General features: G+C 37.3%; 2 protein-coding genes across 2 annotated transcripts; both read right to left on the bottom strand.

Annotated features, from left to right (window-relative positions):
• Positions 1-6,537: 6,537 nt before the first annotated feature.
• Positions 6,538-9,209, bottom strand: LOC107785953 (uncharacterized). The gene is made up of 3 exons (XM_016607379.2): positions 8,796-9,209; positions 7,821-8,163; positions 6,538-6,871 (listed from the first exon to the last, which is right to left on the bottom strand). Exons 1-3 carry the CDS (start codon positions 9,173-9,175, stop codon positions 6,806-6,808), a joined length of 789 nt encoding a protein of 262 aa, XP_016462865.1. The 5' UTR covers positions 9,176-9,209; the 3' UTR covers positions 6,538-6,805.
• Positions 9,210-12,300: 3,091 nt separating this feature from the next.
• Positions 12,301-13,585, bottom strand: LOC142165880 (uncharacterized). The gene is made up of 3 exons (XM_075224265.1): positions 13,094-13,585; positions 12,979-13,034; positions 12,301-12,706 (listed from the first exon to the last, which is right to left on the bottom strand). The coding sequence occupies exons 1-3, from the start codon at positions 13,583-13,585 to the stop codon at positions 12,301-12,303; spliced, it is 954 nt and encodes a 317-aa protein (XP_075080366.1).
• Between the last annotated feature and the right edge of the window lie 2,132 nt (positions 13,586-15,717).

Here is a 15,717-nt window from a genome sequence, read left to right as displayed (position 1 = left end):
GTGAGGCGAGACTATTGGTATCGGGGACCATTGCAGTGGGATTATGTGAGGTATATTTCAGGGCAGTTACCAGTATTTGGGTAGTAATGAGGTGATGATTTTAGTCAAAAAAGAGAGAATTAATGTTTGGTTAACTCTGCAATTGGTTAGAAATTTCTGCACATCTCCTCCGTTGTGGTTGTATCGTCAGCATTATAACAGAATGTATAGGTATATCATCATATGCATTGGGAGCATCAGAGTCGTAGAATTTTGGTTATTAAGGTTCATGGAGTGTCATTGTGGTTAGATGGTGAATTATGCGATGCATGGTGCTAATTCAACAAAGGTACTCAGTCGTGTTCTGGTACCTCGTGTGGTAGTTGATACAATGTTTATTTACAGGGAACAGGTCTGGTAGAGAATTTCAAGTGTTGGAATTGGGTTCTGAGCTTATTGTATGGATAAAAGAGGATATCTGCATATTTGATCAAACTAATGTGTCCATATGAGTTGTGGTAGCACAGGCAGGTGCACGAGGTGTTAAACAGCGATTTCAGATAACTTAAGAGCAGTTCTTGGAACGTTCGAGGACGAACGTCTATTTAAGTGGGGGAGAATGTAACGACCCGACCAGTCGTTTTGAGCTCTAGCGCGTCGTTCAGCAGTTGGAAGTCATGAACAGCTTCATTTCAGGTATATTGACTTGTACGTATGGTCAGAGTTGAATTTCGCGAAATTCGGAGTCAAATTGGAAAGAAACTTTTCATTGCGGCAACCTTAAGTTGAAGAAAATGGCTAAGATTGGAATTTTGAGTAAACGACCTCGGAATTGGGATCTGAAAGTTCCAGCATGTTCGTATGATGATTTCGGACTTGGGCGTATGTCCGGATTTGGTTTTGGATAACCCGTGAGCATTTTCGGCGTATATTGTGGAAGTTAGTATTTTAGAAGAATTTCATAAATTTGGGTTGGAAGGCATTTCAGAGTTATAGATGTCCGTTTGGGATTCTAAGTCTAGGAATAGCTCCGTATGGTGATTCTAGAGTTGGGAGCGCGATCGGAAGTGAATTTGGATGTCCGGAGGTCATTTTGAAGTCATTTGGCTAAATATAGAAATTTGAAGGTTTTTGAGAAAATTCGATCGGAAGTGGAAATTTTGATAGCGGGGTCGGAATGCGATTCCGAAAGTTGGTGCAAGTCCGTAATGTCGAATGTGACTTGTGTGCAAACTTTGAAGTCATTTGGACTAGTTTTGGTAAGGTTTGAGACACTTAGTCTCTTTTAAGGAAGCTTAAGTTGAAAAATTCAACCGGATATTGACTTATGTGTTAGAGGGATCGAAATGCAAATTTTATGGCTCGGATAGCTTTGTTAGGTGATTTGGGACATAGGAGTATGTCCGGAATATTTTTGTGATGACCGGTGTAGAATTAAGCTTGAATTGGCAAAGTTAATATTTTGGCGAATTCCGGTTGATAGGTGAGATTTTGATCCGAGGGTCGGAATGGAATTCCGAGAGTTGTTGTAGCTTCGTTATGTCATTTTGGACTTGTATGCAAAATTTGAGGTCATTCAAACGTGGTTTGGTTGGGGTTTTGATCAAAAATGGAATTTGGAAGTTCTTGAGATTCATAGGCTTGAATCTGATGATGTTTTGATGTTTTGATGTTATTTTGGGTGTTCCGAAGGTTGGGACAAGTTTGAATGATATTGTGGGACATGCTGATATAATTGGTTAAGGTCCCGAGGGCCTCGGGTGGATTTCGGAAGGTTAACGGAATGGAATTCGGACCCAAAAAGAAAAGATAAAGCTGCTGCAATTTCTGCTGCTAAGCTGTCTTTGGACAGCAAATGTGCAGTCATGGAGCGTACTTCGGAGGCCTATATCTTTTTATCTACAAGGAATTTTGAGATGATTCAGAAACGAAAGTTGTATCCCTTCGTGTCTAGTTTCCAAAAAGCTAAGGAAATATTAATTTAGACATCTGTAGAAAAAGTTATGATTGATTGAAGATGATTGGTGGAGCAGTTTCTCCAGAATTTTCGGATTTCATGGAGCCGACTTTAGAAGCTCATATCTCGGGATATATAAAGAGTTATATGGTGTACAACCTATCAAATTAAATATCTTCGAGTCTAGTTTCTAAATCTTCAAACCGTTTGTAATTTGGATATTTATACAAGACGTTATGGGTGTTTAAACAGAAGGTGTCCGACAAGGGAAAATTTTAATAGGATGTACAACTTGTATAGCACAAGTGCAAGGTACAACTCGACGAAGCATGGGCAGATTCTTTAAACACGGATTTGGCTTATTTCTTTCATTTCTTTCATTTGGCTTGGATGATTTTGGAGAGAATTTCAAGGGGGATTTTATCAAGCATCAAAGGTGAGTTGTTTCTACTTATTTCCAAGTTAAATACAAGATTATATGTGAATTAGAACATGAAAATCAGTAGAAAAGTGGGGTTTTAGGGCTTGTGCTTTTGAGATTTTCTAGGGTCGATTTGGAGGGTTAAACGAGCTCCGATTTTTGTGTTCTTTATATTTACGGGCTCGTGAGAGGATGAAGAACATTTTGGTATAAAAATTTCTGAGTTTTGAGACGTGGGCCCGGGGCTCGGGTTTTGTCAAATTCGTGAATTTTGATATTTTTCGATTGCTTTCGATTGGGTATTGTCCCTTTAGCATAATGCGACATATTCGTTGTGATTTTGGGGAGATTCGACGCACGTGGAGGCCAATTCGAGGGGCAAAGACGTCGCGAGCTAAAGAAGTAGCCGGTTTGAGGTGAGTAATTGATGTAAATGATATCCTGAGGGTTTGAAACCCCGGAATTTCACATCATAACGCTATATTGAGGTGACTTGCACGCCGGATAATGGGCATGGGGTAGAGAACCATTGGGAATTGTGACTTAGTCCGTCCCGAGAGATGTTTTTACCGTGTTTTCTACTTGAACTAAATTGAAAATCATCCTTACTTGGATTTAATTGTTACATTTGGGCTTCTTGCCAATTATTTGAATCCTTCAGCGATTGACATCATTGTTTTCGCATACATGCATATCATTTGATCTCAGTCAAAGTTTTAAATACTGTTTTGCAAACTCAGCCATCTTTCTAAGATTTGAAATTTCTAAATTATATTTCGGGCTGAGAACTACTGTTTTACAAATGCCCAAGGGGCTTATTATGATTTCTGGACTGAGCATGGATCGGGCTGCGCGCCGCAGCAGTGATTTGAAACAGTGGTAACAATGACACTGTATGATGTGACTTGAAACAGTGGTAACAATGGCACTGTGTGATATAAATTGGTGAGGTAACAATGACTGACTAGGACTTGATTGATGCCACGAGATGGCTTGTTATTGCGCTTGGGCTGTAGGAGCCCCCCGGAGTCTGTACACCCCCCCAGTGAGCGCCGTCGACGATAAATAAATATGGATAGCTCGGGCTCCACGCTGCAGTGGGTACTAAAGGGTACCGTCATATGCATTGCATTGCACTCATGCATTTATTCCTCATCTGCATTATCCGCCATAATAATTATGTGCTCTTATTTCATTGACTGGTTGCTTCATACTGTTCTGAGCCTGAGGAGCTGATACTGTTCTGAGATACTGAGCCCGAGGGGCTGATACTGTTCTGAGATACTGAGCCCGAGGGGCAGATTTCTACTTATTATTTTGATACTGAGCCCGAGGGGCTGATTTCTACTTATAATTTTGATATTGAGCCCGAGGGGCAGATTTCTACTTGTTGTTTTGATATTGAGCCCGAGAGGCAGATTTCTACTCATCATTTTACTGCCAAATTATCTTTTTTTTACTGGTTTAAAAGAAATTTCACATGATGTTTCACTGAATTGTTATTTTAAATGATTTCACTGCTTCTGTATAAAGTGTTGTGTGCCTTAACGTGTTTTCTTACCTTCAGTTATTATTTATATTTATTACTCACTGGGTCGGAGTACTCACATTACTCCCTGCACCATGTGTGCAGGTACAAGTATTCCTGAGGCATAGAGTGAGTTTTCTGCTGTTCAGTTTTCATCGGAGTTATCGAGGTAGCTGCATGGCGTTCGCAGACCAGTTTTCTCCCTTATCTTCTGTATTTATGATATCTTCAGTTGTCGTTCCTAATTCCATACTTTGTAGAATTTTAGTAAACTCTGTAGTAGCTCATGACTTGTGACACCCCGGTTAGGGCTGAGTTGGGTTGGATTTCCGTATTTTATCTATACTTTCCGCTATTGGATATTATTAAACCATGTTTATACTATAATTGTGTTAATTAATTGTCTTAAAAGGATGAATTGGGTTGAATGAATGGCCTTGTCTTCATGAGAGGCGCCATCACGACCAGGTTCGGGAATTGGGTCGTGACATTCATGTTGAGGCAAATCTTCGCGTTCCTCAACGTTGTGTGTGATGTTGACATCATTAGCTGCCTTTACTGATTTCTTGCTTAGGAAAAAATCAAACAAGTTAGTAAGAAACGTAAGGATCAACGCAATTATGCAATTGTCTAAGCCCGACGGTAAGCGCCAAACTGTTTATCCATAAAATGCTATAGTTAAATTTGTTACGTGGTTTATAAACAAATGAACTAATTTGATCCAAAAATAATAAAAAAATAAGATTAAAGATGAGATTTAGCAATTGAAATTGAAGAAGACAACAAGCCTGACTCTGAGCGCAATGTCTCCGAGGACAAAAGTGAAAGCAATGATAAAAAATACGTAAACTTGTTTTATTGAGAGCAAAAGTAAAGTACTGCATATGTTTGCAAAGAATTTTCTCCCTTACAATGGCTGTTGAGCCTATTATTATAGCCTTACGTAGGAAACAAGATCTTAGGATCAAGCTCATCTTAAGTGATAAAAAGAGTTATTGATGAGCACGTAACGGCAGACCATGAATGCAAATATTCTCTGCAACGGTTGCTCATTTAATGTGAGAAAATATTCCCTCATTGAATATTATCCGATGGCAAATACCCGATCTTCTCTCGTTGACCATGGTCCCTTCGGTATTTGTCTGATGTCGGTTGAATTTGTTGTATCCGATATTGGTCGTTATTTGACTTGACTTTTACAATTTTACCTATCTTCAGTTCCACATGTTATACTACAATTCGACCATTTATTATAAATCAATTTTACCCCGTAAACTGTAGAATGGTGGAATGGATCTAAATTTTTTCTGTCCATCTTTCATGTTCCATTAATTCATCATCTTTTAAAAAGTAAAAATGTCTAGAAAATTTTACCAAAGCTATATGCAAGTACGCCTCTAATCGCGTTCTAACTTTTACTAGAAACTCTTACATGATGTTTTTTTTAGAAAAATATATCCAAAAACAATCAAACTGTATCGATACCAAAGAGAAACCAAGATGATTTGGACGATTTTAAAAAGTCTAATTTTTGTTACACAAAATAGATAACCGAAAAAATAATATGGTACAAATTTTATAAAATAACTGACTGAATCGATCCATTGACACCCCTAAGCCCCTGTTTCTTCCAATTTAGCCACATTATTTGTTTTGTCTATTTCAAAAAAATAATATTTGAAAATAATTTATTTATAAACTTTTCATTTTATCATTACTACCATGATTTTATAGCTATACTAATACTATAACGTGTTTAAGATCATAAATTCTAAAAGTATTTCTTTTTCTTATTGAATTTCTTGCTCAATCAAACATGTTCACGTAAAATGAAAGGAGTACACCATCGGTTTTTAAGGTACTGAGTTCTCACTGAGTCCTCAGTCGTATATGTGTTGTATCTGTATTAGTAAAGCATTCGCCTTCACCTATATACATATCCGGAGCTCTACTGTGGAGTATCTGTATTAGTAAAGCATTTACCTACAATATATAAATATCTGGAACCCTAGTAGACAAATAGGTTTCACTTTGAAAAATATATGGCGCTATATTCCTTGCCTTCCTTTCAATAGGTCTGACGTGGGATGAAATGTATAATGCAGTTGAACCGGCTGACAAGTGACGCCAACAATATCTGTTATTGGTGATTAGGAGTGGCAAATGAGCGGGTCGGGTCGGATATGGTTCGAGTCGAAAACGGATAATGAAAAAACGGATCAATTATGCGACCCGATCCATATTTAATACGGATAAAAAAAAACAAGAAAGCATGTTCAAATTGCTAGTGGTATCTATAACAAACACTTCTTAAATCGCTGTTTTCTAGTCAAACAAGTCCTTGGTTCCCATATACCAAAACCTAAGAACAGCAAAGAATGGAGATGATAATGACTAAAACACTAAAAAAATTATTTGACTGAAGAATGCTTACAACAACAACAACTAAAGCTCGATCCCAAGCAAGATGGTATGGACTATTTGAATACTCATTGTTCATATCTTTGTACTATGATGATTCATCCTAAATTGACTAGTGATAACGGTCAACCTTCCACAACCTCCACTTTTATCTGGACTTGGGACATGCATTGTAAGCAAGCTCACCAATGCAGAGTTGACGACTATTCTTATATAGTTCTTAGAGTAATGAAAGATAAATAGAGAAACTAAATTAAGATTTTGTCTTGAGCTGCATTTACAAATACAAAGCAATTACAAGAGCATAGTTTTGTTGCCAAGTGTAGAGTAAACGGTGCTGCTATCTACAGTTGTTAACAGCACAAGCAAAAGCCAGAAAGCAGTGCTAGTCAGGCCTTACTTATGTTACGTATGTAAGGGATACATTGGTAGTTCTCTAAACTGCATGACTATCCCCCCAGCCTATTGCTCATCGAAGCTTGAAATGCTAGCAATTTTCCTAATCATCCAGTAGGAAAACCACCCCATTTTTCTTGATGAAATCATGTGTTGTGTGATCAACCACCTGCACATGTACAATAGATCAATACATCCACAAAAGAACTGATGCATTCATTGCATATAGCTTATATAAAACAACTATTCACCAAATGAGGTTTTATAGGCCAGCACCACCTTGACGATGTTAGTCTGTCCTCAACTTGATGGTGCCCATTCACATATTGCACAGGTTATTTTAGTGTTAAATGGCTCTTTATGACTGTTAAACCCAGCACGAGATCTAAACACATTGCTGCAGCCATATAATACACAAATGAAAGTGCTCCCTTACTATATGTTTAAGAAGGTGATTCACACATTTCAACACTTTACATAACAAATGGAGAGTTCAAGTCTCGCAATCATCTGTCAACCAAATATTACGTGCTTAACCCAAGAAAAAGAATCTGGCCCCCATGGGAAGGGGAGGGGCATGTTGCATACCAAAAATATAAATAAGAAAATCATTCTCTAACAACTTACAGCTTATAAATAAGACAGCTACAACATTTCAACACATGATAATGGTAGTTAGAAGATATTGTAACGTATGAATCAGAATAATGACATGAATAAACACAAATTTAGTTTTCCATCACATCCCAATAGATGTGAAATGTTGCCCAGAGAAATGGGAGGAAAAAGATGCTGAGCTCCGGCCCTCCCAGATATCAATTTTGCTTATATAAGTTTCTCATAGAGGTCCTGTGTTAGAAGTTTTCATCTTCTGGAGCATTTTCTTTTCCAAAAGTTTGGTTCACTAAAGCTTCAAACTGGTGAATCATCACTCTTTTTATCAACAGAAGCAACTAGGCTTAAAAATTAAGAACCAAAACAACAATACTTAACGTTACCAAGAAAAGAAAGGGGGTGATTCCCTGGTTAGTCTAAAACAGTATTTCCATGATGCATGTAATCAACATGCATAAATGTGATCAATTCAACTGTAAAAGTAGAAAACAGAAGATCCTTACATTAGTATTGTTCAGCTCCAGATTGTAAAAGTTCATTTTATCATCTGTAAATAGTGGCCCAGCATGCCATGTACCATGATTCAGCTTTATAAACTTTGGACCTGAAATTCTGAAAGCCTGCACTTCATCAACAGCAGGAGGCACATAAAAGTGCCCACAACGTGACTGCACAATATCAGCACCCCTGGCGCCCTTGATATCAGCTGGATCCACAATAGATGGCTTAGCAACTCCAAGATACCAAACATTGCCTCCAATAGATCCAAGACATTGTGTCACGTTCGCATGATGTGTTATATTAGAAAACCCAAGCGACCTATCTTTAAGCTGCATAATGTAAAACCTGACAGAAAACACCAAGTACACAGCTCAATGCACTTAATTATCTCCGTTACTAATCCAACAAATGATATTTGGATAAATTAAAAAAGAAAAACTATTAGTTCGTGATATGTGGGTTAGGCACACATCAGGGGCAGAGGCGGAGCTAGGATTTGAAGATATGAGTTCAGAATTCTAGTCTTTTTAAGTTACTGGATTCTAACTTTATAATTTGTACATTTTAATAAATTTCTTCAGACAAATACAGGGCCTAGACCAAAGTTACTGGGTCAGCCGAACTCAGTAATCAGCATGCTAGAGCCGCCCCTGATCAGGGGTTTGAATATGCCATAGACAAAAGTGTGGTATTCAGTGGAGAAGGTTAAAGGTGCACGCCCATTATCTATAAAGTTTCAGATCATGCTCACTAACCCTCGGGAATTTTTTGGTTATCAATAAATACAAACAGCCAAGATTCATTTTTTTGCTATTCCTAGGCTACATAGTTCGGTTTTCTAATCTTATTTGTATGAAAATGAGTTCAATTGAAGCTGATCTTACACTAATTCGTCATAGCAACAGCAGTTTTTATTCAGAAGAGCATCAATTTATACAAGAAAATGTTATCTGAGCTAAATAAAGAAGAATCCTGACCTGGGAATGCCACGGCTCAAGTCAAGCTGAGCATCACGAGGTCCAAATTCTTCTCCATCAAGGGACGCCTCAATTACTTGACCAAACTCTTTAAAACTCTCTGGCGTTGCTTCTATAACTTTCAGCTTCACGACGGACGGCGACGTCGTCGTATTAACACCGGCAGATTCCATTGATACAGAACGAGAACGGTGGATTAAGCGACGGCAATTGGGAAATATTTTATGAGGAGATTCTTTGCGTGAATTCACCGGAAAGAACCCGGAATTTTTGTCGGCAACCGGAGATCCGGCGAGTTGGAGAGGAACAGTTGAAGCTTCTGTGACCACAGTATGTGGCCTAGCGGATGGGAAATATATCAATGGCTTCAATTTCAGCATCGTTGAACATCACCATACGTTCGCCTTTGACTGAAATTGCTCTAATAAATACTTACTCCGTTTCAATTTATCTAAACTATTTCCTTTTTGGTCCGTGCCAAAAAGAATGATTTTTTTCCCTATTTGAAAATAATTTACCTTTATGCAATGATTTATAGTCACATAAAATATATATGCTTCATTTTACACCACAAGTTCAGAAGTATTCTCTCTATTGATACCAACTTGTCACGACCCGGATTTTCCACCCTCGAAAGTCGTGATGGCGCCTACTAGTGAAAGCTAGGCAAGTCAACCAATTGAACTATCTACCTTATTTCCATTTTTAATCCGATAACGGTTAAGAGCCAACAATTAGATAACAACATAATTGAATAAGCGGAAGACTGCATTGTAAAGATTTAATAATACTGCTAATACCAATCCATAACAAATCTACCCAAGACTGGTGTCACAACTTCACAAACTGTCTAGGAGTACTACAAATAAAGGTCTGAAAGAAATAAATACAACACTGTCTCTGAAAATACATGAAAGAAACAAGAATAGTAGATAGAAGGAGACGCCAAGGCCTGCGGACGCCTGCAGGACTACCTCAGATCGCCTGATGAACAAGAAACAGCAATAACTTCGTGCACAGTCAAATGAGTTCACATAAATTGAAACGGAGGGAGTAAGAAAAAAATAATAAGACGGTTATTTCTTCTTTATTTTAAAAGGATGAAAATTATTATAAAAATAAAAATTGAGGACTACCAATCTTTTTTCTTTTAACGGAAAAGGCCTAAAAATACCATTCAACTTTCAGAAATGACTTATCGATGCCATCCGTTAAAAATTTGCTATTTCCATGCCATTACCGTTAAAGAAATGGCCTATCTATGCCATTATTTGACTAACAGATGGAATTTGTTTTTAAAAGTTTTTTATAAGACTTGAATTTTCACGTGTCCTGTTATTATTTGTCCGAATTAACCCATGCCCCAATTCTAACCTTGGTTAGATCCATCTACCCATACCCAAACCCAAACCGGTTAAAACAAAACAAATCCCTAACCCAAACCTAATCCTTCATACCAAATCCTCACTCTCCAGTCGTCTCTTTCATAAAAAAAAACCCCATTTCTCAAAATTCCCTCTTTAGTCTTACTAGGTTTTCGAACGGAAGCAAAGCTATTGTCAAAGGTGGCTTCAAAAATGTCGGATGGGTCAAGCAACTCAATTGACTCAAAGAGGAAGTGTCGTTGTGGATTTGTAGCGCATCATTTTACGGCGACAACTCCTATGAACTGTGGGAGACGTTTTTACAAGTGTCCATTGCCTGAAGTAAGTATAATTTACATAATGCAATTCGGCATTTTTTGTGTAATGTTTTATTTTTATCGGAACATAATCGGGGATTTTATTGTATAATTACTTGGCAGAAACAAGGTTGTGGGTATTGGGAATGAGACGATGTTTAATTTCCCCCGCGAGCTGTAATCGTCATTAGCAGTCAAAAGAGAAAATTGGAAGCTTTTGAAATTGAAAGAAATAGGTTGTTGAAGAAGATAGATGATTTAGAAGCTTCTGGTGTTATTGATGTTGCAACGATAACAGAGTTGAGGGAAAGATTGGATGCACTTGAAGCATCTGCTATTGAGGATAACTTGAAGATTATGGAGTTGAGGGGAAAAGTATTCCGACAGTTGATTTTCTTGATTAGGTTGTTCGTTTGCATTATTGTGTTCATGGCAGCATGAGCTACCAAATGATCTATGTAATGATCATTGCTTAGAATTTCAAAAGTTTGGTCTTTTGTTAGGTATATGTTTGTTCTATGTAATTTGGACATGTTTCCAATCTTCCCGAATCATGTAATAGTCTATATTGTGAACTTGTAATAGCTAGACTTGGTAAAGCTAATGCACAATCATTGTGCAGTTTTGAAGTTGATAGGCTTGCTGAACATTTTATGAATTAGGACTATTTGGATGGCATGAGATAAATAGGCTTGTGAATTTGCTCTTATCCTTTTCAAACATGGAAACAATAACTGGACATTAAAAGTACACATAATTGATGCCATATAACACTGCAAAACTGAACATAAAATTGCACAGAATTGAAGCTGAACACTGCAGTAACTGCACATAACTGAAACTAAACAACACTGCAAAACCTGGACATAAAAACTGCACATTCAGCAGTGTCAAACTGTATTCACACAATATTTTGCTTAGCTAAACATTACAAAAAATAGTAGGTTAGCTGCTAGTGCTAATTATAAAAAGCAGTACTTTAAACACTCTAGCTGCTAGTGCTAATTACAAAAAATAATACTTTAAACAGTCTAGCTGCTAGTGCTAATTACAAAAAATAGTAAACTAGCTTTCAATCAATCTGCTGGTTCTCATTGGCCCTTCATTGCCTTCATTTTGTACTTCTTTTTTCTAACTTCTGCTTGAAGTTGGCTTGAAGTAATTGCTGGTTTTCCATTCCAAGTAGCCTTTGTGGGTGAATAAGGCAGGTTTGTTGGTGTTGCTACACTTGTTTCATCTCCAGTAAACTGGATCCTTCTTGTACCAGTTGCAATCATCTGTACCTTCCTCATGGCTAGTCTTGTGTTAGTTTCAGATATAACCATTGGCCTAATTGTTGGGTCTTCATCATCTCCAACATCAGGTCCATAACTGTTGAACTCTTGTGTTCCAGCTTGAGTGTTAAATACTGACTGTTGTGACTGTTGTGTTCCCACTTCAGTTTCAAAGAATGCTTCATCAAACTCTTGTGTTTCATCTTCTGAAGATGTCACTGTGAGGGTTGTGTCCACAACTTTTCCTTTGTTTGAACCAAGTCTAGCCCCGCTACCCTGCCAACCAAAGACAATAGTTAGTAAATAATCAACAAAAACTGTAATTATTTCATAAACTACAATAAATATAAAGCTTTACCTTGTAACATCCTCTTGCATTATGATTTTCATCACCACATTGTCTGCATGTCATTATAATTCCCTTCCTTGAACTACTCCACTCACCTTTCCTCTTCAAAGCTTCATCTGCAACCCTATTCCTCTTTACTTTGGGTCTTCCAACCATCTTGACAATTTCAGGTGGCTCCATGGCCTGACTAGGCAGAACTTTCTAGAATTGCACCCCTCTAACAGGCTGAATTTTGTACTTGTATGTTAGCAAGTAAGCCTCCTTACTATACCACCAGTGTATTTGTGTCACTGGTTCAATCTTCTCATGCATCAATGCCTTAATAGCATGGGGACAAGGTATTCCAGATAAATTCCACAACCTACAGGTACATCTCTTCTTCTCAAGATTCACTGTATGTTTGTCTTTACCTTCTATTATTTCATAGCCATTGTCTCCATTAAAGTTCAAAGTGCAAACATGTGATATTTCCCTATAGTCATGGTATAGTTTCATATATAGTGGACTGAAATTGTCAGTCCAGCTCATAGCTTTGCCTTCATAGTCTGCAAGCCTTTCCATTACCTTGATCATTATGTTCTCCAACATCTTGATAATTGGCATATGTCTGGCATCTAGAATTCATGCATTGAAGGACTTAGTAAAATTGTTATCCACCATTAGATTTTTACATTGTGTATCAAAGTAGGCTCTACACCATGCTTTTGGTGGATAGTTGATCAAGTCCCTAGCAACATCCTCTGACATCCCCCAAGCCTCAACAACTGATCTTTAAACTCTTCTTCATAAGTACTTCAAGCACACCACCATATCAACTTCCTCATTTCCCCACTCCTCCATTTTTTTAACCAGTTGGCTTCAATGTGTCTAGCACAATACCTGTGATGAGCATCAAGTAGTACAGTGCTCACAGCATCTAATAACCCCTGTGATGGCTGATGAGAACATAAGAAAAAACAGAAGCAAAAACAGAATTGAAATAAGAGTATGGTACCTTTTGCATGTCTGATATAAATGTCACTCCAGCCCCATTATTTAGGTCCAAAGACCTCTTCAAAAGATCAACAAACCAACTCCAGGTCCTGCTTGTTTCCTTGTCAACCACTGCCCAAGCAAGTGGATAGAACTGATTCATAGAATCCTGTACCATTGCCACCAATAGCTGACCCTTGAATTTTCCCTTCAAGAAAGTACCATCCAAACCAATAAGTGGTCTCAGTCCACTTTTGAAGCCTAGCTTCAAAGCTTGGAAATATATGTACAATCTCAAGAACCTCTTTTTTCCTTCTTTCAAAGCATCCTTTGATATGTTGATTGCAACATCACTCCCAGGATTAGATAGTCTTAGTTCTTGACCATAGGCTTCAAGCTTGTTATATTCATCCTTGAAACTCCCATCTAACTTCTCAAGGATCATCACCTTAGCCCTTTTAAGCTTAGATCTTGTCACATTTAGCTTAAAATCATTCTCTAATTCCCCTCTCATATCTTTAATAGTATACTTGGGATTGCTTTGTAGTTTATTCTTAAAGTATTGTGCTAATATCTTTGCATCAACCCTTGGATTTTATAACAAGGATTACAATTATGTTATACTAAACTCATTAGTCTTTTTAGCCCTTGAGATAGAACATCTAAAAGGGCATCCAACATCACAAATATATCTAGCTCTAGTAGGATATGTTTTTTTCAATCTTCAAGCCATATCCATTAGCAATTGCATAATAGTTCACTACCCTTCTAGCTTCCACAATATCTTTAAATGTCATGCCCTTATCCAAATCCTTAAAGTTCTTCAACCTATCACTCACTACCCTCCTCCTTTGTTTGCTAATAACCTCAAGTCCTTCAGAATCATATTCAACATCAGATGGAGCATCAATATCAAAATCATAGTTCCCAATAACATGCTCATTTTCAGATACTGCTTCAACATCTACATGGAATGTTTCAGTATGGTGCAGAATACTTTGAGTATGGACAATCGACTCTAACTCATCTACAACAAACAAGTTTATGATTTTGAAGTTATATATAGAACCTGTAATAAAAGACTGTAATGCCCTGATACCATCATCTCCATCAATTATATAGAACCTACCCGACGGCCCAACAACTAAAAGTTGTTTCACTTCAATAAACCCTAACTCTTTTGTGAACTCTCACATAAATCTTTATAAGACAACAAATCTGGGTCAAACCTATTTCACATATGGACCAGCCTCTTATTATACAATACTTCTGGAGAAATTACCCATTCACCCCCATAGTTGAAATACACGTCAACTGTGTCAGTCATGCTTCAATGAAGTTCACATGCAAAAGGAAAACAAAATAGAAAATTGAGGGAATAAATCAGAATTACATATTTCGGCAATTAAAAATACAAGAATAGCAAAATCCTAGAAAGACAATTTTTTGGGGGGACCGGCATAGAAAGAACAAAAATATAAAATTAAACCCCACATGCACAACATTTGAAAGACATCCCCAAATAAAAGACAAAAACATGTAACCCCACATGCACAACAAACCCCACATGAACTGAATTTACACGCACCCTATTAAACCCCAGCCACCAAATTAAATAAGTTTTTGGATCTACTAACCTTGATAATTACATTAATCTTCCAACAAAATCAAATTTTGAAGCCACCTTCGACAATAGCTTTGCTTCCTTTCGAAACCTAGTAAGACTAAAGAGGGAATTTTGAGAAATGGGGTTTTTTTATGAAAGAGACGACTGGAGGGTGGGGATTTGGTATGAAGGGTTAGATTTGGGTTAGGAATTTGTTTTGTTTTAACCGGGTTAGGTTTGGGTATGGGTAGATGGATCTAACCAAGGTTAGAATTAAGTGGGGCAGGGGTTAATTCAGATAAATAATAACAAGACACGTGGAAATTCAAGTCTTATAAAAAAATTTAAAAATAAATTCCATCCGTTAGTCAAATAATGGCATAGATAGGCCATTTCTTTAACGACAATGGCATGGAAATAGCAAATTTTTAACGGATGGCATCGATAGGCCATTTCTGAAAGTTGAGTGGCATTTTTAGGCATTTTTCGTTCTTTTAATAAAGGCAAAATGGCCTCTGGGCCGCCTAAACTTATACTTGTTTGTCAATGCGGTAAACTTAGAACTTTCCTATTTAAACACCTCAACTCAATAAAATAAATATCAATAAACACCTTTGACCGTTGCCTATGCTTTATCTTTGTGGCAAAGGTACATGCAAATCAAGCTTAAAAGGCGCGTTGATAAAAAAATCTTTGATTAAAAAAATACTGAAAATAAAAATAATTATAAATAATAACTAAAAGAATAAAAAGAAAAAGCAAATATAAACAAATCAAACTCGTCCCTTCTCCCCCTTTCTCCACCCCGCCCACCCACCCAATTCCCTCTGTCCTTCATTCCCTATGCTATGTCATTCCTGCGCTCCTCCTCTTCTTCCCGTTCCCAATCTCTTATTTTTTTTTTCTCCCCTTCCTTCTTGTTAAAAGGTGTTTTTAGTTTTAAAAAAAAGAATTGAAGATAGAAGAGATATTGCGTGTGAGGATTGGCTTTATAGGGAGAAGATGGGACTGTTAGTGAGACATATATAATTGGTTTATTA

The sequence above is a fragment of the Nicotiana tabacum genome, chromosome 11 (genome assembly GCF_000715075.1).
Source record: "Nicotiana tabacum cultivar K326 chromosome 11, ASM71507v2, whole genome shotgun sequence".
NCBI classification, from domain to species: Eukaryota; Viridiplantae; Streptophyta; class Magnoliopsida; order Solanales; family Solanaceae; genus Nicotiana; species Nicotiana tabacum.
This window is presented reverse-complemented; position numbering and strand designations above follow the sequence as displayed.

Excerpts from the sequence above, each read along its gene's own strand:
- LOC107785953 (XM_016607379.2), bottom strand. The coding sequence starts at position 9,175 with ATGCTGAAATTGAAGCCATTGATATATTTCCCATCCGCTAGGCCACAT. Across the intron at positions 8,164-8,795 it reads TTGAGCCGTGGCATTCCCAG|GTTTTACATTATGCAGCTTA; the intron begins GTCAGGATTCTT and ends GTTTTCTGTCAG. Across the intron at positions 6,872-7,820 it reads TGGAGCTGAACAATACTAAT|GTGGTTGATCACACAACACA; the intron begins GTAAGGATCTTC and ends GTACATGTGCAG.
- LOC142165880 (XM_075224265.1), bottom strand. The coding sequence starts at position 13,585 with ATGAGAGGGGAATTAGAGAATGATTTTAAGCTAAATGTGACAAGATCT. Across the intron at positions 13,035-13,093 it reads TTATATCAGACATGCAAAAG|CCATCACAGGGGTTATTAGA; the intron begins GTACCATACTCT and ends TGTTCTCATCAG. Across the intron at positions 12,707-12,978 it reads CTACTTGATGCTCATCACAG|ACATATGCCAATTATCAAGA; the intron begins GTATTGTGCTAG and ends TCTAGATGCCAG.